We start from the raw sequence: 25,027 nt of genomic DNA, 5'->3' as shown, positions 1-25,027 counted from the left end.
GATCCGGCGTTGCCGTGAGCTGTGGTGTAGGTTGCAGACGCGGCTCGGATCCCGCGTTGCTGTGGCTCTGGTGTAGGCTGGTGGCTACAGCTCCGATTCAACCCCTAGCTTGGGAACCTCCATATGCCGCGGGAGCGGCCCAAGAAATAGCAACAACAACAAAAGACAAAAAGACAAAAAGACAAAAAAAAATAAAAAAATTAAAAAAAAAACATAAAACAATATTACCATATCCCTTTGACAAAAATCTGCTTATACCTCTCTTTGGTTAGCCCAGATAATAGTACATTTTTTCCTTGAGGTTAGTATTGGGGCCAAGTAGGGTACTGCCTCACTCTGCATAGTTAAAAATTTGAAATTGTGCTATATTGATTCCACTCATAATCAGAACATAAAATTATTCTTATATTACATCATAGGCTTTTCACAATTGTTATAACAATGTGTTTGAAATAATCTGCCATGTAATTTAGGAAAAAATAAATACATACAATACCAGTTCTAAATTCTAACTATAGTATACATGCTCTAAATATTGTCACAGAGTATCCAAGATGTTCAGGCTGTTCGTATAAACTATAATACTTCTCTTTTATTTATTTGATTACAAACTATTTCACCATTGAGCCCCATTTAATAACTTCCAGAGTAGATTTACATCTTTTATCAAGGCCTGTCTAACACTGCCATCTAGTGGTTCAGAGTGTGACTGCAGGCAAAACCAATTAAATTGCTGATGCACTTATTCTGAAAGGGAAAAATATCCTTAAATAGTTCTTCTCAGGGTTCTGTAAGGCTTAGTAGATCCATTTAGAATGGATAAGCAATGTGGTCCTACTGTATAGCACAGGGAACTATATTCAATCTCTTGGGATAAAACATGATGTAATTATAATAATTGACAATATGAAAAAAAGAATATGTGTATATATACATGTGTACGACTGGGTCACTTTGCTGTACAGCTGAAACTAGCACAACAGTGTAAATAAACTATATTTTAATTTTTAAAAGTTCTGTAAGAATTGGTAATAATATATGAAAAACAAATTATTTTGGATATTCTATTTTACAAATGTTTTAAAGATGTTACAGTACCAGCTCATTATTTACAGCCAGTCCTTTTACCTTTAATTCTAACTTTTAAAATGTTTTGCATTCTGTTCTTCTTTAATTTCAAGTATTTATAGATGATTTTCTCAAAGTATACACCTCAAAAATTGTTAAATATTTTAGAGTTCCCTGGTGGCGTAGCAGTTAAGGATTTGGCATTGTCACTGCTGTGGTTCAGGTTTGATCCCTGGACTGGGACTTCTGCATACTGTGGGTGCATCCAAAAAAAAAAAAAAAAACGAAAACAAAAAACGAAATTAAAAACATTCTTTGCTCATGAGCAAAATCAATTACTTAGATTACACAGGAAAAAACTCTTCATTTTCAAATAGTTTGTTTCACTAGTGTAATAATCCACTGCAATGAGCTATGTCCTTGTTATTTTGTTTTTGTTGAATATAACTAACATCTTATTAATTTCAGCTGTATAACCCAATGATTCAATACTAGCATATACTGCAAAATGAACACCACAGTAAGTCTAGTTAACATCCACCCACCATACATAGTTACAAAACTTCTTTCTTGTAATGAGAACTTTTACGATCTCAGTGACTCTGAAATATGCAACACAGTATTATCAGCTACGGTCACTATGCTGTACACTGTATCCCCAGGAGTTACTTATTTTGTCACTGCAAGTTTGTACCTTTGACCCCCTCCATCCATTCTGCTTGCCCCGCCTCTGACAACCACCTACCTATTCTCTTCATCTGTCATCCCATTCACTTTGTCATGTTGTCAGATTCTGCGTATAAATGAGACCATACAGTGTGTCTTTCCCTAACTTAGTTCACTCAGCATAATGCACCCAAGGTCTGTCCATATTGCTGCAACTGAGAGGATTTCCTTTTTTTGTGGCTGAGTAAGTATTACTGTGTGTGAGAGAGTGAGAGAGAGAGAGCGTGTGTGCATTTTCTTTGTCTGTTCATCCTTGGATGGACACTTATGTCTTTGTTACTTAGAGACCAGGAGAACAAATTTGCTGTCGTGGTCCCGGGCTGCAGAGCTTCCTGGCAAATACTGCCCCTCTGCTGGACTCCTATTAATGCCTCTCGTTCTCTAGGTCTACCGGTGGTTCCCACAGTAAGAAGCAGAGACCCAGAGATGCTCAGAGGGCTTTCCCAGGATTTCCCTCCTGCCGCCCACCCCATGTGGGGATGTCCTGCCCATCCCACCCCGTGCTTTCCCAGCCACTGCTCGAGCATCTTCGGATCCGCGAGTCAGCAACTCCCAGGGGAATCACTCTGCCTGGAGACAGGGAGTGCCTTCGAGTTACTCCTCAGCAAGCCCAACAGCTTCCTGCAGCATCTCTGTAGTCTCAATTCACCCCGGCCTGTGCCCCACCCCCGCCCCTTCATGGACAGCTGAAGATTGTTCTCCCGCCCCATCTTCTCTTCTCCAGCATCAGCCTGCCTGTTCTCTCAACTGTTCCTCGCCTGGCAGGTCTGCATCCCCTCCCTGTCCTGATGCTGACCAGACCAGGACAGGACCAGAAGAGCCATGCCTGCTGCCCTGCAGTACTACCTACGGCATCTAGCAGCACACCGGTGTTAATTGGCAATCACGTGGCAATGCCATCTCACAGGCTCCCTGGGCTCTTCCAGGCACATGGCTGCCCAAGCAGCCATCCTGCTGCTGGTGTCTCTGCAGGTGATGTTTGGGGCTAAAGAACCTGGTGTTCCTTCTCGTCAGCATTTTATCCACCAACTGCAGAGCCCTAACTCCATCGTGCTAATCTGGTGAATGTGTTACAGCTACTGCTCTTGGAAGCCCACTGCTAGCAGTTCCCCCTCACACCCAGGGATCTGGCTGCCTCACTCAGGACACTTTCCCAGCCTCCCTATGATTAGATGTGGCCACACGACCATGTTCCTGGGGTGTGAGCGGGAGTGACATTTACAACTTCCACAGCCCCTGGTCAAAGGGCAGCCCCTTCTCCTGGGCTTCCCTCTGACGGCTCCCTGTCAGCTGGAAATAGAAACAGTGGAGGCACAAGGTGAGGGTGCCAGAGCTGCCACCAGCTCAGTCCCCAGCGACTTCCTAGAACACAGCCCGCCCGCCTGCCCACCAGGGATGTGACAAAAGAGAAACAGACGCCTGTGTCCTTGGAGCCACTGTTTTCGGGGGTTTCTGTGCTCTGCTATTACTAAAATACCTTCGGAAGCTGCTGTAACTCGCGAAGTTGATGAGCATGCTATGTTTTCAAAGCAATCATTGACACATATTAATCAGGACAAGCAGGGGACAAGCAGGACACTGAAAAAGGTAAATGTTGTCCCTTCCTTTTCATATTACTGTCATGATAGACACAAACAATTTCCAGAGCCTAAGAAAGACGCCCTTGTAAGTGGACGGCTCTGAAGGGAGCCAGCTCTGGAACACGGCTGCTTCTGCTCACTCACCCTGCTTCACGTCCTCCTGGATGAAGGGCAGGTCTTGAGGACTGGAGAGAAACACTCTTCAGATTAAGTCCCTGAGAAAAGGCCCTAAAAGACAAATGGATTCTGAGGAAGACCTATCCCACCCTCTGGTAACACGTACAAATTTAAAGCTTTTCAGTTCATCCTTATCATGAGAATATGATAAACGAGTGGACCTAAAATCACGCCAAAAAAACTTTCTTACATCAAAGGCCACAATCAGAGTAAGAAGCTAACCTATGGAATAAGGGAAAATATTTGCAAATTACACTGTCTGATAAAGGGTTACTACACAGAAAACAAAAAGAACTCCTACAACTTAACAGCAACAGCAAAAAACTGATGAAAAAATGGGCAATAACAGTTCTTGTCGTGGCTCAATGGAAACGATTCTGACTAGCATCCATGAGGATGCAGGTTCAATCCCTGGCCTTGGTCAGTGGGTTAAGGATCCAATGTTGCCATGAGCTGTGGTGTAGGTCTCAGACGCGGCTTGGATCTTGTGTGGCTGTGGCTGTGGTGTAGGCCAGCAGCTTCAGCTCTGATTCGACCCCTAGCCTGGGAACCTCCATGGCGACCCTAAAAAGATAAAAGGGGGGGGGGCAATAAACTTGAACAGACATTTCTGCAAAGAAGATACACAAATGGTCAACAAGCATATGCGAAGATGCTTGAAATTAATAATCATCAGGAACTGGAGACCAAAACTACAATGAGCCATCACCTCCTACCCATCAGGACGGCTATTATCAAACCCAAACAGAAAATAAGCGTTGGCAAAGATGTGGAGAAACTGGAACCCTGTGCATTTCTGCTGGGAATGTAAAGTGGCACAGCTGCTGTAGAAAACAGTAAGGTGGCTCCTTAAAAAATTAAAAATAGAATGACCACATGACTCAGCAATTCTATTTCTGGACATATACCCAAGAGAGTTGAAGCAGGGTCTCAAAGAGATCTCTGTACACCCGTGATCATCACAGCATCATTAGTTACAACAGCCGAAAGGCCGAAACCCAGGTGTCCATCAGCAGGTGACTGAGTAAATAAAATACAGTATATCCATACAACCAAGTGTTATCCATCCTGAAAAAGGAAGGACATTCTGACACCGGTCCCACTGGATGAACTCTGAGACATTATGCTCAGTGACACAAGCCAGTCACAAAGGGCAAGTACTGTATGACTCCACTTACGTGGTGTATACAGAGTAGGCAGATTCACAGCGACGGAAAGTAGAACAGTGGTTGCCGGGGGCCGGAGAAGGGAGGGAGGGGAGTTGTTTAAGGAGTGTGGCGTTTCAGTTTGTGAAGAGGAAAGGAGTTCTAGAGACGGCTGCTCAACACTGTCAACGCACTCAACACCTCTGAACAGTACCTCGCAGACGAAGACGGGAACTCTCATGTTGTCACGTTTCACCACAATTTAAAAAAAGTTTAAATGTGTTCCAAGGTGACTTTTATGTTTGACTCTTAGTAGCATATCTGGCATAAATAACATCGAAAGTGGAATTTGGAGTTCCCGTCGTGGCTCAGTGGCAATGAATCTGACCAGCATCCATGAGGACGCAGGTTCAATCCCTGGCTTCACTCAGTGGGTTAAGGATCCAGCACTGCAATGAGCTGTGGTGTAGGTCACAGACGCAGCTCGGATCTGGTGTTGCTGTAGCTATGGCATAAGCCAGTGGTTACAGCTCCGATTGGACCTCAGCCTGGGAACCTCCATGTGCTGCGGGTGTGGCCCTAAAAAATAAATAAATAAATGAAGTGGAATCTTCTCAAGGTCCTAGCCCAGAAGTACATGGTTCTACAGAGGAAAACAGTGCTCTAAAAACAACAGGAAGTTTCCAAACGCTTTAGAGGAATGAGGACATGTCTATTAGAGAATACTTAATAATATAGGAATATTTAGAAACTAACAGTAAAATATCTGTACTATCTTCTACCAGTGAACAGCTTTTTTAAAACATTATTTCAATCTCAACAAGACTTCACATCAGGTTTTGCGAAGAGCGCCATGACCGGCTGTCACCTGTAGGTGGCAGTAAGAGCACAGTGTTCGTGTCAGAGCAGCCTCGCCGGACTGTCCATGGGCACGGGAGCAGCAGAAAACAAAGAGGAGCGATTGTGTAAGTTCTCCCACGTTAAATGAGTTGTACTAACTGCTCTGGTACAACAAACGTTTATCTTGCCCAAACATGTTCGCCCAGGCCTCTTCTCAACCACCTCGAAGCGCTCTCCTTTTGGTCTCATTCTTTTGCTTGATATGCCTTTCCGATCAGAGCTGTTTGGAAACATGAGGCCTTCATTTTGGGGGGACCTGGCATAGTTTTCTGTCTTGTAGAAAAAGAAACACACCAACACTAGTTGAATGAAGAAGGCTCTTTCCTGAGGGCCCACTGCGTGTGAGGACGTGCTGGGGCTGGTTATACGCGGGGCCGTACGTGCCACACTCTGGTCAACAAGACAGATGCCGCCGCAGGTGAGACACAGGAAAGACGAGCAAACAGTCAAGGGCTGGAGAACAACACAACTGTGAAGGAGCGAGACACCTAAGTCTGCCTCTGGAAACCCCTGGCCAGTGACCCCCGATGAAGAAGTGCCCCCCCCAAGGAGCAGACTCCTCTAGTAGAGGTGGGCTGCAGCCGCCCGAGGAGCCAGGTCCCCCCGTGCCAGCGCACACCAGCAGGCGGCCCTGCAGGTCTCTGAGGGCGCTCCTACCCACCCAGGTCCTTCCCTTTTCTGCTAAGGTTCCGCTCACACGGCATGGCTTGCTGATGGCAAGAGGAGTAGGAGCTGAAAGTCCAGCTCCTGGTGAAGAACGCCCATGCGAAAAGCATTAGCAATAAGAAGGTTAACATGGTCACAAGAATTCAACTGATTTGTCGCAGTGGCTAGACTCATTTTTAAACATAAGAGGGAGAGTATGGATAATCCTGAGTAACCCAGATCAGTACAGATTTGTCATCAAGAAAATTAAAAGCCCGCCCAATTTTTATGTCTTCCTCTGCAGGCTGATGAGAATGTCCAGGAGGCTTGCCGTCACCAAGAATGACAGCTCTCCTGAGAGAGGGGGAGACAAAAGGGACCAAGGGCGGGCTCATCCTCACAGCTGCACTTCCTGCTTGTCATATACAAAAGTAATAGTTAAAGGAAAAGGGTTAAGAGTGGACAGGAGTTTCTGTTGCAGCTCAGCGGTAATGAACCTGACTAGTATCCATGAGGATGCAGGTTCAATGCCTGGCCTCGCTCAGTGGGTTAAGGATCCGGTGTTGCCGTGAGCTGCGATGTAGGCTGCAAATGTGGCTCAGATCCCACATTGCTGTGGCTGTGGTGTAGGCCGGCGGCTACAGCTCCAGCTCGACCTCTAGCCTGGGAACTTCCATATGCCATGTGTGTGGCCCTAAAAAGACAAAAATAATAATAGTAATAATAATAAAACTGGATAGGCAGACTAGCTGGAAGAATTGAACAGACTATTAGAAATGGATCAATGTCTAGACAACAAATAAAATCAAATAAATATGTTAAGAAGCTGACTTAAAGATACATTTTAAATAAGATTAAAAATAAACTCACTAAGATAAACAACGATGTCCCATGGTACAGCACAGGGAACTATATTCGATCCTGTAATAAGCCATAATGGAAAAGAACATGTATGTTTCTGTATAACTGAATCACTGTGGTGTATGCCACAAGCTAACACAACACTGTAAATCAACTACGCTTCAATTAAAAAGAAGCTTTTCTTAAATACACAGCACAGAAATCAATACAATAAAGGATGTGAAAGGGAGGCAAAGGCCAGGACTTAAAAGACTCCCTCTGGGTTCTGGGTGCCTTTGCGTGGAGTAGACCCCAAATACCCACACACGCACTCAAGGCTCCCTGGGAGGAGGTCCAACTAAATGAATGGACGCGCTCAGGTTTCCAAGCAGAAGATGTGAGTCCTATGTCTCTCATCTCCAGGCCCGTGGAAACTCAGAGGGAGACAGAGCTAAAATACTGCAATGGGAAGCGTTACAAGTGCAGAACGCTGGAGGCGAGGCCCTCTGGGAAAGCCTCGACCAACGAACTCCCTTTCTTCCAGCTGGGAAGAGTCATGATCAGCGAAATGAACGGGTCAGTTTTGGGTTTTTTTAAACATTAACTCAGCTAATTAATTAGCGGCATAGACAGGACGCCTGCAGTGCTGTCCCTTTCCAGCCTGACAAGTCCCAGGAAAAACTTAAATATGCTGTGGGGGGTGGGGGGGGGAGAGAAAAAAAAGGACATTTCAGGCAGGAGAGAGATGAGCATTAGTATTTGGTGCCTAAACCATGTACAAACTATAAGAATGAGATGATTCATAGGTAAAAACCGAGACTCAATTTACTCACAGAAACAGCTCAGAAGAAGCAGATACTCTCAAACCCAGGTCTGCGCCACTCAAAGCCTGAGCTGCGACATGAGCTGTGACACAGACAGAAAAGCGCAGGTGGAAAATCCGCTTGCTCCTTCTCACTCGCTGGCCCTGTTCGGTTCCAGAGGCTGAGGTACGGGTCCCACCCAAAGGCTCCAGGGCCCTGGGGGTTCTGCTGAGTTCTGCTACTAAGAGGCGCCTGGGCGGATCTTTACGTGAGGAGGAACCTGGGGCCGGGGTACATATTCCCCTGGTTCCTTCCTGCAAGTTCCTTCAGGCCGAGCAACCCTCAACAGAAAGTCACTACTGTCCCCAAGGCAGCTGACTCAGCAGGGTGCCTCTCCAGGTTCTAGGAACCTCTCCCTGGCCTGAGCTCTCTGGGCATGAGGGCGCTGGCACAACAAGGCAAGAGCCCTGCCAAAGGTTCCCCTTTTGTCATCAGGTTCCACTTCTGTCATTAGACCTTTATAAATAAGCCCTCCTTGAATTATTCCAGTTTCAGGGTGCCATCTGTTTTCTACTGAGACCTTTAGAGGAGGACAAAACAAAAACAGACGCTTAATGAATTATCGCAGAACAAACCCTACAGCAATTAGCACTCAGGTCGACACACAGAACCTGCCAGCATCCTGGAAGCGCCCCCATGCGCCCTCCTTGCTCCGTATGACGTGCTCCCTCTGTATGACATGCTTTATCGCCTGCGCCTGAATCCCTACACATTTTATCTCATTTGGTCTGCCTTCTGAAAGTCAGATACGTGGAGTGTACATTATGAACGCCTTGGTGTCTGGCTTTTTTCACTGAATACCGTACACAGGAGATTCGCCCACTCTGTTACGTGTGCCTTCTACGTGATTTGTGTTGATTATGAAAAGCACCCAATGTTTGTTTACACAACTGATTTATCCACTCTACACCTACTGAACACATGGGCTGTTCTTAATTTGGTCCGATGAGAAATAACGCTGCTGTGAATATTCTTACCTATGTCTACCTAGGAGTGGAATCTGAGGAGGTGTGTGTGTCTTCACGTCAGTTCTTAATATCCAACTGTTTTCAAACTTAAGCCCCCACTGGCACTGCACGAGAGCTCCCAGGTGCCCTTGGCCCTTGCCAACACTTCACCTTGTCGGTCTTTTTCTTTGCACCCGTGTTGGTGAACAGGGAGTAACACCTTAAGGTTTCAATTTTCATTTCCCTGATTACTTCTGTGGTTGAGCATACGTACAGGTTTACCGGCCATTTGGAGATACCATTTCGGGGGTGCTTAAAAAGTCTTGACCCACGGACTGGCAGAGATCTTCCTTCCAAAATTGAGTTTACAGGCTGACGGAAGCTGCCGCCGAGGCTTTCCTTGGGAGCATCCGCTCATGAGGGAGAAACAGGGAAAGGACAGGACGGTCTACTCTCTCAGGAGGTGTTTTGTTTTTTTTGTTTGGTTGGTTGGTTTTTTTGCTACAGATCACATTACCATTCTGATCATTCTCTGTTAAGAAGGACCAACTTCAACAAAATGCACTAAAAGAAATACCATGGTACCACAACATAGAAAGAGCACAACACTGGAGTTCCCGTCGTGGCGCAGTGGTTCACGAATCCGACTAGGAACCATGAGGTGGCGGGTTCGGTCCCTGCCCTTGCTCAGTGGGTTAACAATCCGGCGTTGCCGTGAGCTGTGGTGTAGGTTGCAGATGCGGCTCAGATCCCGCGTTGCTGTGGCTCTGGCGTAGGCCGGTGGCTACAGCTCCGATTCGACCCCTAGCCTGGGAACCTCCATATGCCGCGGGAGCGGCCCAAGAAATAGCTAAAAAAAAAAAGAGCACAACACAATCTCGAAGTCATGAGCAAATATCTCTGGGTCACACCATCCACACCACCGCTGTATCCTTAACGTACTCTGATGTGGGCACGAAGATGAAATTCAGGGACGTGTGTAAAGCACTCAGACCTCTGCCTGATGCTTACTCACCTCTGATAATGCAGCTAGGAGTAAAGGCAGAGATAACAAAAAATCCCAAGTAACTCTCTTTAGACCTTCAACCTTACAGACATGTAAGTACTTGTTAGTACACAGATGCTTGTACACTAAAACCCTCCATCGCACACATTAGAACACAAGTTTGGATTCAAGTACCTCAAAACACACCTCTCATTTCATTCCCGAGCCCGGACTCTGTTCTTCTAAACAGCTCCTTCAGCATATTACCAGACATTTTCCCCTATAAACGCATCTCTCTATGTATGTAATTGTCTCTTTAACTGTGAGCCCAGAATCTGCAGGGGGCGGCTGCGTACATCACAATAACCAGAGTTCTGCTCCATCAGTGCCCTGGGGACCCCGAGTGGACTTCCAGTCAGTAAGTGAAACATCACCCTGCAAACTCTTGGCCTGGCATCCTGTACGATTTCAGTGGGCCCAGGACTGATTTTGCTGCCACGTGGCAGCCTTCTCCTAAGATCCTCTCAGTGAGAGAATCCTCAGGTCTCTAGGAAACTACTCTCACTGTCAATTTAGATCTGTTTTAACTAGAACTATCGACTGCTTTGATTACCAGCGTTCAACGTGTTTGCTGCAAGTAAGTAATCGTCTGATTGTCCATTTGTCTGTAAAATCATGAAACTGCACAAAAACCGTCAAGGAAAAGGAATGTGGCAAATGCCGAACTTATAATACAATTCAGGAAAATAAGTGGAAAGGAGGTTCATACTCATTTGGCTCTAAGATTATAGCTGTAAGTTGTCGCTTTAAAAAAAAAAAACAGATTTAGACAAACAATATCTCAATCTTCTTTATCCAGAAATCACTATTCAACATGACTGCGCCCTAAAAATAAAGAGCAGGCAGTTTAGGTGCAAGTTTGAAAAAAGAAAGAGGTGGGGACCAAAGCTCCCACATCAAAGGCAGAGGCCATCAGGGCCAAATGCTAAGACTCTCGGCCTAGTTCGGGCTCCCGCAACCCTCACCACCTCTTCCTTCCAGGGACTGGCTGCCGCCCAGCCGCTGTGGGCGTGTGTGCTGATGGTCACCAGCGCCAGGACACATAAATAGGACCTGCCTGGTCCTCTCATCACAGGATAAGCCGGGCAGGGAGAAATGTGTGAAGAAGGAGAAATACAATTTATCTGTGGCAGAGACAAATCTCTGATCTAAGAGCATCTTTTTACAATGGGAGTTACTGTGTGGGTCTATTATCTACATCCTTTCTAATAATTATAAAACTGGAGAAACTAAATTATATTCACCCTAAAACTGGGCTTGAGTGCTAAAATAAAAATTGACTTAGGGCTTTTAACATCTTAACAGAATTCAAAAATGGAGCTCTTAAAGTGAAGGGATGATGATTTCTTAAAGTGAAGGGAACGCTGTGAAATCCCTCTTTTGCAAAGTGAAAAATGTTTTCACCATATTCCAAAATAAGTGAGGAAATTAAAGCTGCATGAATGGTCCCCGAATACGGCAAGTTCTCCTATTTGAATAAGCAAATCCATGAGGTTCAAGTATTAAAGAAGCAAACTATAAAAGTTTAATTCTTGATCCACTGTTTACTGACCTGCTGCCAAATGCCTGGGAGGAATTTTTTTTAACTGAAATTCTTTTCCAACATAAAATTCCCGGGACAAGCCAGGAACACAGCAGTGCCGGGTGCTGCAGGGTCATGGAGAGGAGGAGGGGTCACTGCTGGGCGGGCCCTTGTGTTCTGTCTGCCTTGACTGGCAGGTCACAGTGGCCCTGATGCCGACACTGGGCTCCACTGCCACAACGCCCTCAACCCTCCACGTCTTCACCTCCTTTCAGTATTCACTCAATTTCCAGGGTCGACTCAAGGCCTGATGTACTCATGCAGCACACACAAACCCTCAGGGACCTCAATGTAGTGGAGGATGCAAGGCAAGCAAATACACAATGAGAATACAAACACGGGCCACTACAGGGCTGAGAAACCTTACAGGGGTGCAGAACCAACTCGCTTCAGAGGTCAGGAAAAACTTCATTTAAACTAAAACTTTAAAAAGTAGCCAGTCAAGCCAAGGGATGGGAATGCGGTGGGAAGGAACGGGTGGGAAGGGATGTGATGGGCTGGTGGGACAACGTGTGAGCGGCCGGGAGTAAAAGTCCCCGTGTGGCTAACATGCAGAGGAGGCTGGCACCGCCCTAAACTGGGCCCCTGGCTGCTTCTCTCTGAGTGAGACAGGGGCACTGGTGAGTCTTTTACGAGACTTAGTAAGACAGACGCCATCATTCTGTCTACTTGAGCAGCACAGGGAACACTAATCGGCACTTAATTTTAGAAGACTGGTTACAGGCTCTATGAAATTAAGGCAATGGCCTTTTCTGTCGAGGGCGGCGTGGACTCGGCTCATGAATCTCTGAGACCCGAAAATTAAGAGTTCTTCTCGTGCCCGCGGCTGTGCCGGGTGGCTCGGCGGCTGTCACCATGCCACAAAACGAGCATCTTGGGTTACACCGTAAGCGCGATGGATACCGTCTGGATTACCACGAGAAAAGAGAGAAGAAGGAAGGCCGAGAGAGGTTCGTGACCGGTCAATGAAGGCAAAAAAAGATGACTGGTCTGAAAGCTAAGCTCCACCATAAACAGCGCCATGCTGAGAAAAGAGAGATGAAGAGAACTATGAAGATGCATGAAAAGAGAAACACCAAACAGCAGGATGATGAGAAGACTCCACAAGGCGAAGTCCCTGCATGTCTACTGGACAGAGAGGGACAGTCTCAGGCTAGAGTGCTTTCTAATGTGGTTAAACAAAAACGAAAAGAGAAAGCAGGAAAATGGGAAGTCCCTTGGCCCAACGTTTGTGCCCAGGGAGAAAGCGAAGTATTCAAAGTCATTCGAACGGAAAGGAGAAAGAAAGACGACAGCCTCGAAGAGGATGGTCACTGAGGCGCGCTTTGCTGGAGACGCTTTACTGCAAAACCACCTCATGTGAAAGACTCATTGGGCCAACGGGCTTACGTCTCAAGAAGGCCCATGTAACACGCCCTGAAAGCCGTCTTTTGCCTGCCAATACTTGGCGTAACGAAGAATCCCTCTTCGCCACCGAATACAACTCTGGGGGTTACCACCAAAGGTACTGTCATTGAGGTGAGCATGAGCAAGCTGGGCCTCGTGACGCAAGGAGGCAAGGTCATTTGGGGAACATATGCCCAGGTTACCAACAATCCTGAAAATGATGGATGCATAAATGCAGTCATAACTGGTTTGACAGCAATTACTTACAGACAACTGCGTATAATTACTGAGGACTACACACCATCAGCAAACCATTAGTCTGATGTTTCTGAATACTACCAATCAGCCTTACAAGTCTGCTGTCATCAAGAAACTATTCATTCTAGTGTTTAAAAAAAAAAAAATTAAAACAGCCTAGTTTTACAAAGAAAGAAAAATTAAAGTAATGAAGAGATGGGATCTGTACATAAGAGGTCCCAATCTCCAAGGGAAAAATCAAACTCCTATCCTGCATGTGAAACAAAACTCTGCAAACAAAAAATCGATTAATGTAATTCAGCAAGGAGCAAACCAGGTCCCGTGAAAAAAATCAATGTAGTCCCCTTACCGGAAGTCAGCGTGGCAGCTGGGGCAGGCAGGGGCGGGCACTGGACTGGCACCTGAGGAGGCAGGGCCTGCTGTCTGGCATCCTCAGGAAGTCACTCATCAGCGGCCCTCTCTGCCTAGAATCCTCATCTACACAAGAAATCAGCCTTACAAGTCTGATGGTTGCCCAAGCTTCTAAAACCTATTATTCTGGCATTGTCACAATCAAAAGTACTCTAATCACCACAGGAAAGGACTTAACTTTTCTTTCCTTTTTTTAAAAAATTAAAAAAAAAATTTATTATACTTGACTTATAATGCTGTGTCAGTTTCTGCTATACAGCAAAGTAACCCAGTTAGACACATACATACTTAACTTGTCTAAGCCACAAACTTACTACGGTTTTATCTGAGGAAGAAAAAGAGCACGCGCTCTCAAACTTTTAAATTAAAAAACCGTTAAGTTCATGTACATTTTACAAGTTGACAAACCACACAAAATCAAATATAAAGATAATTAAAATTTTAGAACACGCAAATGAAATCGTAATTTTTTTTAAAGAAAAAGTAAAAAAATTATTAGGCAAGCAATGACTGGGTTTCTCACTTCCTTTTTCACTGGTTTCATTTCCTTCTTAGGTTAAAACACTCCCAATATGTAAATTACTCCACTGAAGACTTTCAGAGTCCTTTCTTAGCAATGTGTAGGCACACTTACACAAAAGGAATTACTACTAGACTTCCTGTGACAGAAAAGGGATCTGAAGCACAGGGGACTTAAAAAGCAAAGTGAACTAAAGGAGATAAATGCACATGCAGAGCAGAAGCAAACAAATAATTGGATCCTACAAATGTAACCATTTAGAAACAGTTTTGGAGTTCCCTGTGTGGCTCAGCGGGTTAAGAACCCGACACAGTAAGTCCGGGAGGATGTGGGTTCAATTCCCAGCCTCACTCAGTGGGTTAAGGATCTGGCATTTGCAACAAGCTGCAGCGTAAAGTCACAGATGCATCTCGAATCTGGTGTTGCCGTGGCTGTGGCACAGATCCCTAGACACAGGTGCAGCTGTAAAAAAAAAAAAAAAAAAAAAAAAAGAAGGGTTTTGGCAGTAAAAAGTGGCTATTCCATGATTCTAAGAACTTTGTAGTAAAGGGTTAACTGTCTGGGCGGGCGTTACCTACTAAGTGCCAGGGTAGCACTTGGTTTTTTCTGGTTTAATGTTCTCATAATCCTATCAGATGGGTATTATCTCAATTTTAGCTCTATAGGAACTACATAGGAACAAAGGCTCAGAGTGCTTAAGTGATTAGACAAAGTCACACAGCTTAGAAAGTGAAGAAGTTCTACTACGAATTCCATCCTAGTCAACATCAAATCTCATTCTCTTTCAACAGATGATGCAGACTTTAAGCACCAAAGGAAAACAAATTGAAGACATTTCCCCCTTTTTGTATGATCCTCTTAAATATAAGCCATCATGTCAAAGGGAGCTTATGCTATGCATGACTTCATAAACAAATCATTTGTGAAAGAGAAAAACCACATCCAGGGTAAAGTCATAAGCTGAAAAGCCTTATTTCACAGAGTACTTCCTGAAAGAGACAAAGCAGCAATTACAGCTGAACAAGTACCAACTCCTACCGAGTATTATATTTGAAACAACCTTTTAAAGCAACAGAAGATCCTAAAACAAAAGAAATACAGCATTTCTTAAATACACCATTTCTAGAAAGCTATTTTGACACAAGCGACTCAAAGACGTCTCTTTTACAGAGCTGGGTGTACTGAAAAACCTTCCTAACACAGCCTTTTGATGGACAGGAGGTGAGTAACATTTCATTAACTTCATCGCAGATTATCAGAAGTAATGCTGTACTTACTAAATCTCGAAACACTTGTTTTATTTTAATACGTTACCAAAGTGTGTTGGTGAAGGATCTTCAAATGGGTCATACTGTCGTCTTCCTGCATTACTGATATTTTTCATTTATTTTCAACCCTGTTTTACATTAATAGTAAATGTAATCTTTTTCAACATAAAGAAAACGCAGGTATGAAAAACCCTCAACATCTCTGGGAGTCTTTGTCACTTGGTTTCAATTACACTGTTTCACAAAACGTACTTAAAGGCTTTTAAGAGAAGGCTATAGCTAATCATGGAATCTAAAGCTTTTAAAATGCTGGCTTAACAGTCAATTGCTTCAATTTATCCAAAAATTTATGGGCTCTGAGTACAACTTGCATTGGTAATGCCTTTAAAACACATGCATCACAAATATTTTTTTCAACCCTAAGCAAATAAACATGACTGTTGGTGACAAAAAAGTAATTTGAGCCCAATGAGGAGAAAAGATTTATTTAAAAATGATTCGTAAGTAAGGAATTTCTGCGACAAAATCCGGAGATTAGAATGGGTGGAGGGAGTTCTGATACAACATTAAAAGAGGAAAAAGGACTCAAAATGTCATTTACATTACAATTGCTACTATTTAAAATTTCACTGAAAGTTAAAGAGTCAAGTCTCTAAATTTATTTTCCGTTGTGTGATACTGGAGATGTAATTTTTCTATGTAATATTTTTCTCATTTGATAGCAATTAATATTCTACTCACACAAATATTTGGAAATTTTAATTAATATGTGCTTTTAAATATATAGAATTCTACTCCAAAATCATACTTAACCCTAAATATTTGGCAAATTCACCACAGTCAGGAAGGTAGGAAGGAAAGGAAAGAGGGAGGGAGGGAGAAGAAAACAAATTTTTATCTTGTGTTTATCCACAGCAGTTGCTCGAGTTAATTCTAAATTACCAACAGCCCATGATGCCACTGACCAGATGGCTAATCTCCGCCCACAGTTTTCACTAAAGAGAGATTCAGGCTGAAAGAGAGAGAGACAGAGAGAGACCATTCTGCAAAGTGACATTTTTGAAGGAAACTTTCCTTAACACCTCCATATTTCAACCAGGTTGCCTCAAGGTTCCATCTCTTTGTAGCGAGTCTATTTTTAAAACCACTGTTGCTGGCATTGCATTCTGAGTAATGCAAGTTTCATGCTGAGGGGGGGTTAATGATATTTACAATCACAACCGGATTCCTTTCCATTGGAAATGGACACGTGGGGGGTGGGAATTAATTTCTGCAAACACATAAAGTCAACGACTGACTTAATAACTACTTGTCTTTGATGGTCCTTTTTAAAAATTAAATTTGACAAATAATATGTACGCTTCTGTATCTAGGCAGAATGAAGGCATGAAAGTAATGTGTGTGTGTGTGTGTGTGTGTGTGTGTAGTAATGTCTTATTCCCGAGGCGGTGCTTTCTGCACACTATTGCAGCAGTGAAATCTGCTTCCAGGACACTGGAAAACGCCATCTGGAAGACAGCACTGGCGCTCCCAACTGTGTACGAAAAAGTAGCCCATTTATTGTTTTGAGAGTCAAGTTGTTGATGTGGAGACCTTGGCACAAAACATGGCTATTTCTAAACCAATGATAGTTGAGAGAGTACATAATACTATGAAGAAGTGTTTACCCCTTGAAAAACATAGGTTTAGTGGCCAAGTAAGCAGGTCTTCATGGACAAACCAGAGTCGCTGCTGTGGATCACTCTGCCAAGCTCCCCTCCTTCACTCATCCATCAATTCAGCAAATATCACTCATTGAGTATCTACTATGTACTCACCAGGCAGTGGGGATAAAGCAGTAAAGAGGAAACGTTCCTGCTCTCAAATGAGTTTACTGTGAATAATCAGCAATCAATCAGTTATATGGTTCCTTTATTAGTTTCTAATACATATTTTATATGTTAAAATTATATTTAATGAGTAAAAATTCATTACTTGAACATTACTAATCTGGGTTACCAAATATTTAAAGAGAAGGAAGATGATAAAAAGTGGCAAAACTCCTTTGTAAGATTCAAAATTCAGCATGGCCTTTCCCCAGTTAGTCCCAATCAAAGGATAGCTATTACAGGAACAACTGCTACCCAATTCCACACTTTGGGGGAAAAATACCATAAAGAAAAGGTTATTCTTTAGGGGAGAGAGGGAGGTAGGCAGGAAGAGAGAAAAGGAATAAATTTGCCAGCCTTATGACACACCAGGCCATTTAATAGATTAGTACCTACTAGTAATAACACCTAGGGAGTGTGTTTCTTAAATACCAAGACACATATATTGACTCATGACATGAAATGTCTCAAAATTAAAATCCACTGACATGCCCAGTGGAACGTGAGAATGTTCAGCATTTATTTTTCAACACAGGCTTTTATTCCTCCTGTTCTTAACTATTTTACAGTTTCTAAGTGTCATGCCTACCAACAAACTATAAGATGACCACCCCTCACAACCAAACTCACCCTGGCCCTTCTGACAACTCACATCCCGACGAATACAAAATCGCAGCCCTTGTCTTCTACAGCTGTATCTTCATAATTGGATTATTTGTTAATGTCACTGCATTATGGGTTTTCAGCTGTACCACCAAGAAGAGAACCACTGTAACCATCTATATGATGAATGTGGCGTTACTGGACTTAATATTTATATTGACCTTACCCTTTCGAATGTTTTATTATGCAAAAGGTGAATGGCCCTTTGGAGCGAACTTCTGCCAGATTCTTGCAGCTCTCACGGTCTTTTATCCAAGTATTGCACTATGGCTTTTAGCTTTCATCAGTGCTGACAGATACATGGCCATTGTACAGCCCAAGTACGCCAAGGAACTTAAAAACACGTGCAAGGCCGTGCTAGCGTGCGTGGGTGTCTGGATAATGACCCTGACGACCACCACCCCACTCCTACTGCTATATGATGACCCAGACAGAGCCTCCACTCCCGCCACCTGCCTCAAGATTTCTGACATCATCCACCTAAAAGCTATAAACGTGCTGAACTTCACTCGACTGATATTTTTTTTCTTGATTCCTCTATTCATCATGATTGGGTGCTACTTAGTCATTATTCACAGTCTCCTCCATGGCAAGACGTCTAAGCTGAAGCCCAAAGTCAAGGAGAAGTCTATACGCATCATCATCACACTCATGGTGCAGGTGCTCGTCTGCTTCATGCCTTTCCACGTCTGCTTTGCTTTCCTGATGCTGGGAGGGGACGAGAACAGCTACAACCCCTGGGGTGCCTTCACCACCTTCCTCATGAACCTCAGCACCTGTCTGGATGTGATCCTCTACTACATTGTTTCAAAGCAGTTCCAGGCTCGAGTCATCAGCGTCATGCTGTACCGCAATTACCTTCGGAGCGTGCGCAGAAAGAGCTTCCGCTCCGGTAGCTTGCGGTCACTGAGCAACATAAACAGTGAAATGTTATGAATGGTCGTTTTTTGTCTCCCATCTCTTTACGTTCACTTAACTATCTTAGGGTCAATGGATATTTGTATGATATTATCGAGTCCCTTCTCCCCTGGAGGAAAAAAATTAAAAACTTTAAACTCTTCTTTGTAGAGTCTTATTATTGTGGCAGCATAATTAAATATACTTAAGTATTCTAATAAATTCATTATTTTTATTTTTAAAAGTTGTACAAACTGTGTTCAAGAAGTATTGGGGAGCAAAACATCCAATTTGTCTTTCATACTCAAGCCTTATCTAAATACACGGTTGACCTGACTTCTTGGATTTAATTCTATGTGCGAATCATGATGTCAACCAAGCCAGGAGGCAAAATAATGGAGCTGCTGATTTTTGGTTTATGTGGTTTTTTGGCCACACCCACAGCATATGTAACTTGCTGGGCCAGGAATCAAACCCATGCCACAGCAGGGCCTGAGTCATTGCAATGACAATGCCAGATCTTTAGCCCACATAAAAAAACTCCTTGAGCTACTGTCTGAAATACTTTCTAGCTAGATGTAGCTCCTCTTGTTTAACTTACATGCAGAATTGGTGGTCTAAATCCAGTATTTTGTGTTCTAAACACCAAACTTCCAGGATTCCTACACTAACAATTATTTTCAACTCAACACCTGCAGCAGGACAAAATTTGCAGGAGCCAGCAGCTGAGGGTGCCTGTAAAGGCCATGGCCATCAGCCACCCCCTACTCTGAATTCATTTTCCTTTGGAAACAGACTATAGTCATCACAAACTATTACAGAGAGCCCAGAACGCACCACACTCTACTTAAGACCAGTGAGGGGAACCAAACCAGAGATCCAATTTCTGCTCAATAGTCCAAGTTCATTCCTATGACATGGGGTTTCTACTCTAGGGTGAAACAGCTTCCTCTAATCTAAGGAGTTTGCTCTTATATGATTAAACATCACATTACAGAAGAGTCTGATTTTTTTCCAGGCCATATGTCACAGTATAAATAGTACTAGGGAGGGACCTTGAATTCTTCTCCTGGCCTTGTCATTTAATTCCTCCTAATGAAGTAATTTCTCCACTTAAAATGGAAAGGAAGGAGTTCCCATCGTGGCGCAGTGGTTCACGAATCCGACTAGGAACCAGGAGGTTGCGGGTTCAGTCCCTGCCCTTGCTCAGTGGGTTAACGATCCAGCGTTGCTGTGAGCTGTGGTGTAGGTCGCAGACGCGGCTCAGATCCCACGTTGCTGTGGCTCTGGCGTAGGCTGGCAGCTGCAGCTCCAATTAGACCCCAGCCTGGGAACCTCCATATGCCGTGGGAGCGGCCCAAGAAACAGCAAAAAGACAAAAAAAAAAGGAAAGAAAGTAAACTATAATCTGTAAACATATTATTCTAAATATTATGGAAGACAACAAATACTCAACCATAACTTCCTCTTTGCTGATCATCTGTATTATTCTTCACATTTAAGGATCAAATAAACACATTAGCTATAAATAGATTTCTATAACCTGGGCAAATTCATATTCTTTAAAAAAACATAAACACAAAGGAGTCCAATCATCGAATAGCATTTTAGTACGAGAGGATCCCTTAGATGATCTTCCAATCCAATTCTTCTGCTTCAAACATAAAGAAAATGAGGTCCTAAGAGGTTATGTACTTTCTCAGCTAAAGCCCCAGGATCAGAAACCAAGCTCAGTTCTCCTTTCACGTCAACCACCACATTTTCAATAATAAAAAGTAAACAAGCTCACAGCAAGTAAACATTCTCATAGCCACACATAGTAAAGGAGTTATCAAGACGGTAGTAGGACGGAGCTCTTCAACACAGAGAAAACTTTTTTTTTTTTTTAATCTTTTTTAGGACTGCAACCATGGCACATGGAGGTTCCCAGGCTAGAGGCTGAATCAGAGGTGCAGCTGCCGGCCTACACCACAGCCACAGCCACAGCCACAGCCACGCGGGATCCAAGCCATGTCTGCAATCTACACCTTGGCTCACTGCAAGGCCAGTGAGGGAGACCAGGGATCAAAACTGCATCCGCATGGATGCTCGTCAGATTCCTTTCCACTGAGTCATGACAGGAACTCCCAGAGAAAACTTCTTGAAGTTTTAAGCTTGACTAGTCAGGTGGCAAGATACTTTAATAAGCATCATTAAATGAATTCTTATTTCAAAAACAAGGGAAATTACTCCTGTATTTGATATGTAGGTTTACGGTATATGTAACAACAGTCATTTGCCTGCTCTCCACTGTGCAGATTAATCTGCTCTTACATAACTGATTAAATGATGAGTTCTTTGCAATGACATTTTCTTGATGAGAAGAATCTGACAGCACAAAACAGAACTAAAGACTCTGTTGACACAAAGTCCAAAAAGTGAAAATGTATGTCATGATTCTCACGATAAAACTTTTAAGAGTTCCCATCGTGGCTCATCAGTTAATGAAGCCGACTAGCGTACATAAGGACGCAGGTTTGATCCCTGGCCTCACTCAGTGGGTTAAGGATCCGGTGTTGCCCTGAGCTGTGGTGTATGTAGGTCGCAGACACAGCGCGTATCCCACATTGCTGTGGCTCTGGTGTAAGGCGAGCAGCTATAGCTCTGACTAGACCCCTAGCCTGGATACTACGTGGGCGCAGCCCTAAAAAGACAAAAAGACAAAAAACAAAAACTTCAGATAATCTAGAACAATTAATTAAAAATAATTTTATTCAGCATTCTAATGATAATGATGCTATGATGCTATAAATGCTAATAGGGATCTTAATGTGTTGGGCTATACATAAAAGGACAATTAACCCTGCCAGAGGGCAACAGGGTGCAGAAAGAAAGCCAAGCAGGCAGGAGAATACAAACACACAGCATGTTCAGAGAGCTGAAGACAGATGGGGGAGTGGCTTGAAACACTGGATTGGGGTCAGGTTACCAGGGCTTTGAAAGGAAAGAAAAAAAAATTTATGCCTGGAGAGGTTGCTACTGCTAGGCTCTCTCCATAGATGAGCTTATTTAATGCCCTCCACTGCCCTGTGAGGTACAGAGTATAGTCCTCAAGTCACATATGAAGGTCATCTATAAACTGAGCTCAGGAAAGGGAACTTGAGAGAAGTAACTTGCTCAGGAAGACCCACAAGTAGTACATGGCAGAGCTGGACCCTCAGATAAATCTGGTTTATGTAATGGCAAAGCTTCTAGCATTTGCACTGCCTTGATGACATTCTAGAAGAGTTGATTTTTATTCTGAAGAAAATGGAGATTTAAAGGCTAATTTAGGAGTTCCCGTCTTGGCGCAGTGGTTAACAAATCCGACTAGGAACCATGAGGTTGCGGGTTCGATCCCTGGCCTTGCTCAGTGGGTTAAGGATCCAGCGTTGCCGTGAGCTGTGGCGTAGGTTGCAGACGCGGCTCAGATCCTGCGTTGCTATGGCTCTGGTGTAGGCCGGCGGGTACAGCTCCGATTAGACCCCTAGCCTGGGAACCTCCATATGCTGCGGGAAGTGGCCCTAGAAAAGGCAAAAGGACAATAACTAAATAAATAAATAAATAAAATAAAGGTTGATTTAAAGGTTTTGAAAAGGATGGTCAAACTTGTATTTTAGAAAGATAACTTCCAAAAACCTTGCATAAAATGCTTTGGATTGATAGGAAGACTAGTTGGAGAATTAATGCAAAAACTAGGCAAGAAAGGATTAGTTAAGACTGAGATAATCACATGGAGTTCCTGAGTGGCCCAGCTGTTGAGGACCCAGCATTGTCACTGCTATGGCGCAGGTTCGATCCCTGGCCTGGGAACCTCTGTATTCCATGGGCATGCCCCCCCCAACAAAAAAAAAGACTGAGATGATGACAGGAGGCATGAAGCAAGTGGGATGAAGGGATGGTTTATAGGGCTTTGAATGAATACATGTTGGTGCCCTACTCCAATGATGAGAAAAGGGAACCATTTTCAGCTTAGGTGACTGAGTAGATGGAAGTGCCATTGAATTAAAGAGTACAGAAGGAGGAAGAGATGAGAATAGAGAAAAGGGCCATCAGATGTACAGGTATAACCGTATCACTTTGCTGTACCACCTGACACTAACACCACATTATAAATCAGCTATACTCCAATAAAATTTTTTTTAAAAAGAGGTGATCAGAAGAGACAGGAGTGTCTGAACATGATGGGTTTTCTTTCAGCCTTAGAAGTCTTTAGGAAATATGTCCAAAGAAAGATCAGAAAAATTACACAGACTAGCAATGGAGAGCTGGGAGACAAACAACAGATGCTAAGGTGGCTGAAGTCGTGGGAGTGGACAAGATGGCCCAGACAAAGCACCAGGGGTAAGCTTGAGAAACGGGATGTCAAAAGCATTGAATGTGCTACTGAAAGGTCAAATAGGACATGTGAAAATAAGCCATTAATGGCTTCAGCAATCACTTGGTTAATGGTGACCTTTCTAAGAGAAGTTTTAATACCAGTGAGATTAAAAAAAAGCAAGAGAGAGAGAGAAGTGAAGAACTGGAGGGAATGAGAATAAAGTTGGCTGAGAAAGAGAAAGGCAGCAAGAGGTTATGTGGAAAACACTGTAAATTATAAAACTCAGGAGAGGAAACACTCTTTTTAGCCAATGTATTTTATATTTACAAAATGCAGAGTTTATTTAAGAAAAGATTTATGTTCCAAGAAGTCTATGTTTGAGGATGCTTCAAGATTCAAAAAAGCCATACTGCAATGTTTCGTGATTTAAGAGGAAGGAAATATACATTCTCACTCAGGTGATGTCTAAATTAACATTCAATTGTCCTTTAGCAGGAATCCTGTAACTTCAGAATTTACTCAAATTTGCCAATTCTTGCTACAACCCAAGATTTAAATAGGTAGATACCGTCTGGCTTCAAGAATTATTAAAAACATTGCCACCAACTTCAAAACTGAATCTTCGTTATGTGTACCAGTTAAGATTCCATAAAGAAATAAATGTCATTCATACAAAGATATACCTGTCACGTGACTCTATATGCAACAGAGAAAAATTATCACACAAGGGGACAACGTAAATAAGGATTAAAAGACATGTTACTCCTCGTTCCCCAAATTTATTCTTTTTTTTGTCTTTTTGTTGTTGTTGTTGCTATTTCTTGGGCCGCTCCCGCGGCATATGGAGGTTCCCAGGATAGGGGTCGAATCAGAGCTGTAGCCACCGGCCCATGCCAGAGCCACAGCAACGCGGGATCCGAGCCGCGTCTGCAACCTACACCACAGCTCACGGCAACGCCGGATCGTTAACCCACTGAGCAAGGGCAGGGACCGAACCCGCAACCTCATGGTTCCTAGTCGGATTCGTTAACCACTGCGCTACGACGGGAACTCCCCAAATTTATTCTAACACAAATACACAAGACACACACGATCCTTCCACAAACTCGGTAGGCCATATAAAGAACAAAAAAGAATCAGCCTGAATAAGAAATATCTAGGAAAAACCAATGATTTGTGATTTTGCTTCATTCCTAATGACCCACAGTATTTTCCACAATAGCAAAACAGTCAAACTTCTCAGTCTAATGGCAATTACAACCTGTAGAACTCAAAAACTGCTTGATAATTATCACACAGAACTTTATGGGTGTCCACTAAAATATTATTCAGAATTACATACAATTAAGACAGTTAAAGATCACTCGTGCCAGTCACAGTTGAGTAAATCTCATGAAGGGCAGCTACAACCACTAATATTGACAATGTAAGTGTGAAAACTATGAGATCACTACCCATATTTTAAAAAAGAGATCCAAACTGAATTTTTGAATTAAGATACATTAAACAGTCTAATAGTTCTCAAAAAAATACATACTGAAAATTAAAATAAGGCTGACGTTAGTATACACAGAATTTTTTTTTTTTTTTTTTTTTTTGCCTTAGCGTGCAGAGGCTTGATGTGGGAACTTGATTCCCAGACCAAGGACTGACCCTAAGCCACAGCAGTGACAAACGCTAAGTCCTAACCACCAGATCACCAGGGAACTCCCTGCACACAAAGAATTTTAAACATGTACACGTAAGTAAAATTTGTTCTTCACAGTGTCTCATCCCTAAATACAGTCTCAGATATTTAATTCAGATATTTAAGGTCATTTACACGTACTCGCAACTCTGCTCCTAGACACCAGTTATCATAAACTAAAACATGTTTTTTGGGGTTCTGTTTTTAAAGAA

At 43.2% G+C, this 25,027-nt stretch overlaps 2 protein-coding genes and 1 pseudogene across 5 annotated transcripts in view; 2 read left to right on the top strand and 1 right to left on the bottom strand.

The window, feature by feature from the left end:
* Positions 1–25,027, bottom strand: part of UBAC2 (UBA domain containing 2) — a 178,540-nt gene that overhangs the window by 114,079 nt on the left and 39,434 nt on the right. For 3 of the 4 annotated variants that reach the window (XM_047755766.1, XM_047755769.1, XM_047755767.1), the window contains exon 5: positions 3,519–3,602. The exons of the other annotated variant lie outside the window; for it this stretch is intronic. In XM_047755766.1, coding sequence (XP_047611722.1) covers positions 3,519–3,602 — 84 coding nt within the window. The remainder of the gene's footprint in view (positions 1–3,518; positions 3,603–25,027) is intronic. 4 annotated transcript variants of the gene reach the window in all.
* On the top strand, positions 12,347–12,891 carry LOC125113214 (ribosome biogenesis protein NSA2 homolog; annotated as a pseudogene).
* Positions 14,853–18,952, top strand: GPR18 (G protein-coupled receptor 18). The gene is made up of 2 exons (XM_047755775.1): positions 14,853–15,314; positions 17,799–18,952. Exon 2 carries the CDS (start codon positions 17,833–17,835, stop codon positions 18,826–18,828), a length of 996 nt encoding a protein of 331 aa, XP_047611731.1. The 5' UTR covers positions 14,853–15,314; positions 17,799–17,832; the 3' UTR covers positions 18,829–18,952.

The sequence above is a fragment of the Phacochoerus africanus genome, chromosome 13 (assembly GCF_016906955.1).
Source record: "Phacochoerus africanus isolate WHEZ1 chromosome 13, ROS_Pafr_v1, whole genome shotgun sequence".
In the NCBI taxonomy this organism is placed as follows: domain Eukaryota; kingdom Metazoa; phylum Chordata; class Mammalia; order Artiodactyla; family Suidae; genus Phacochoerus; species Phacochoerus africanus.
The sequence above is the reverse complement of the archived record's forward strand: the minus strand, read 5'-3'. Positions and strand labels throughout refer to the sequence as shown.

Excerpts from the sequence above, each read along its gene's own strand:
- GPR18 (XM_047755775.1), top strand. The coding sequence starts at position 17,833 with ATGACCACCCCTCACAACCAAACTCACCCTGGCCCTTCTGACAACTCA.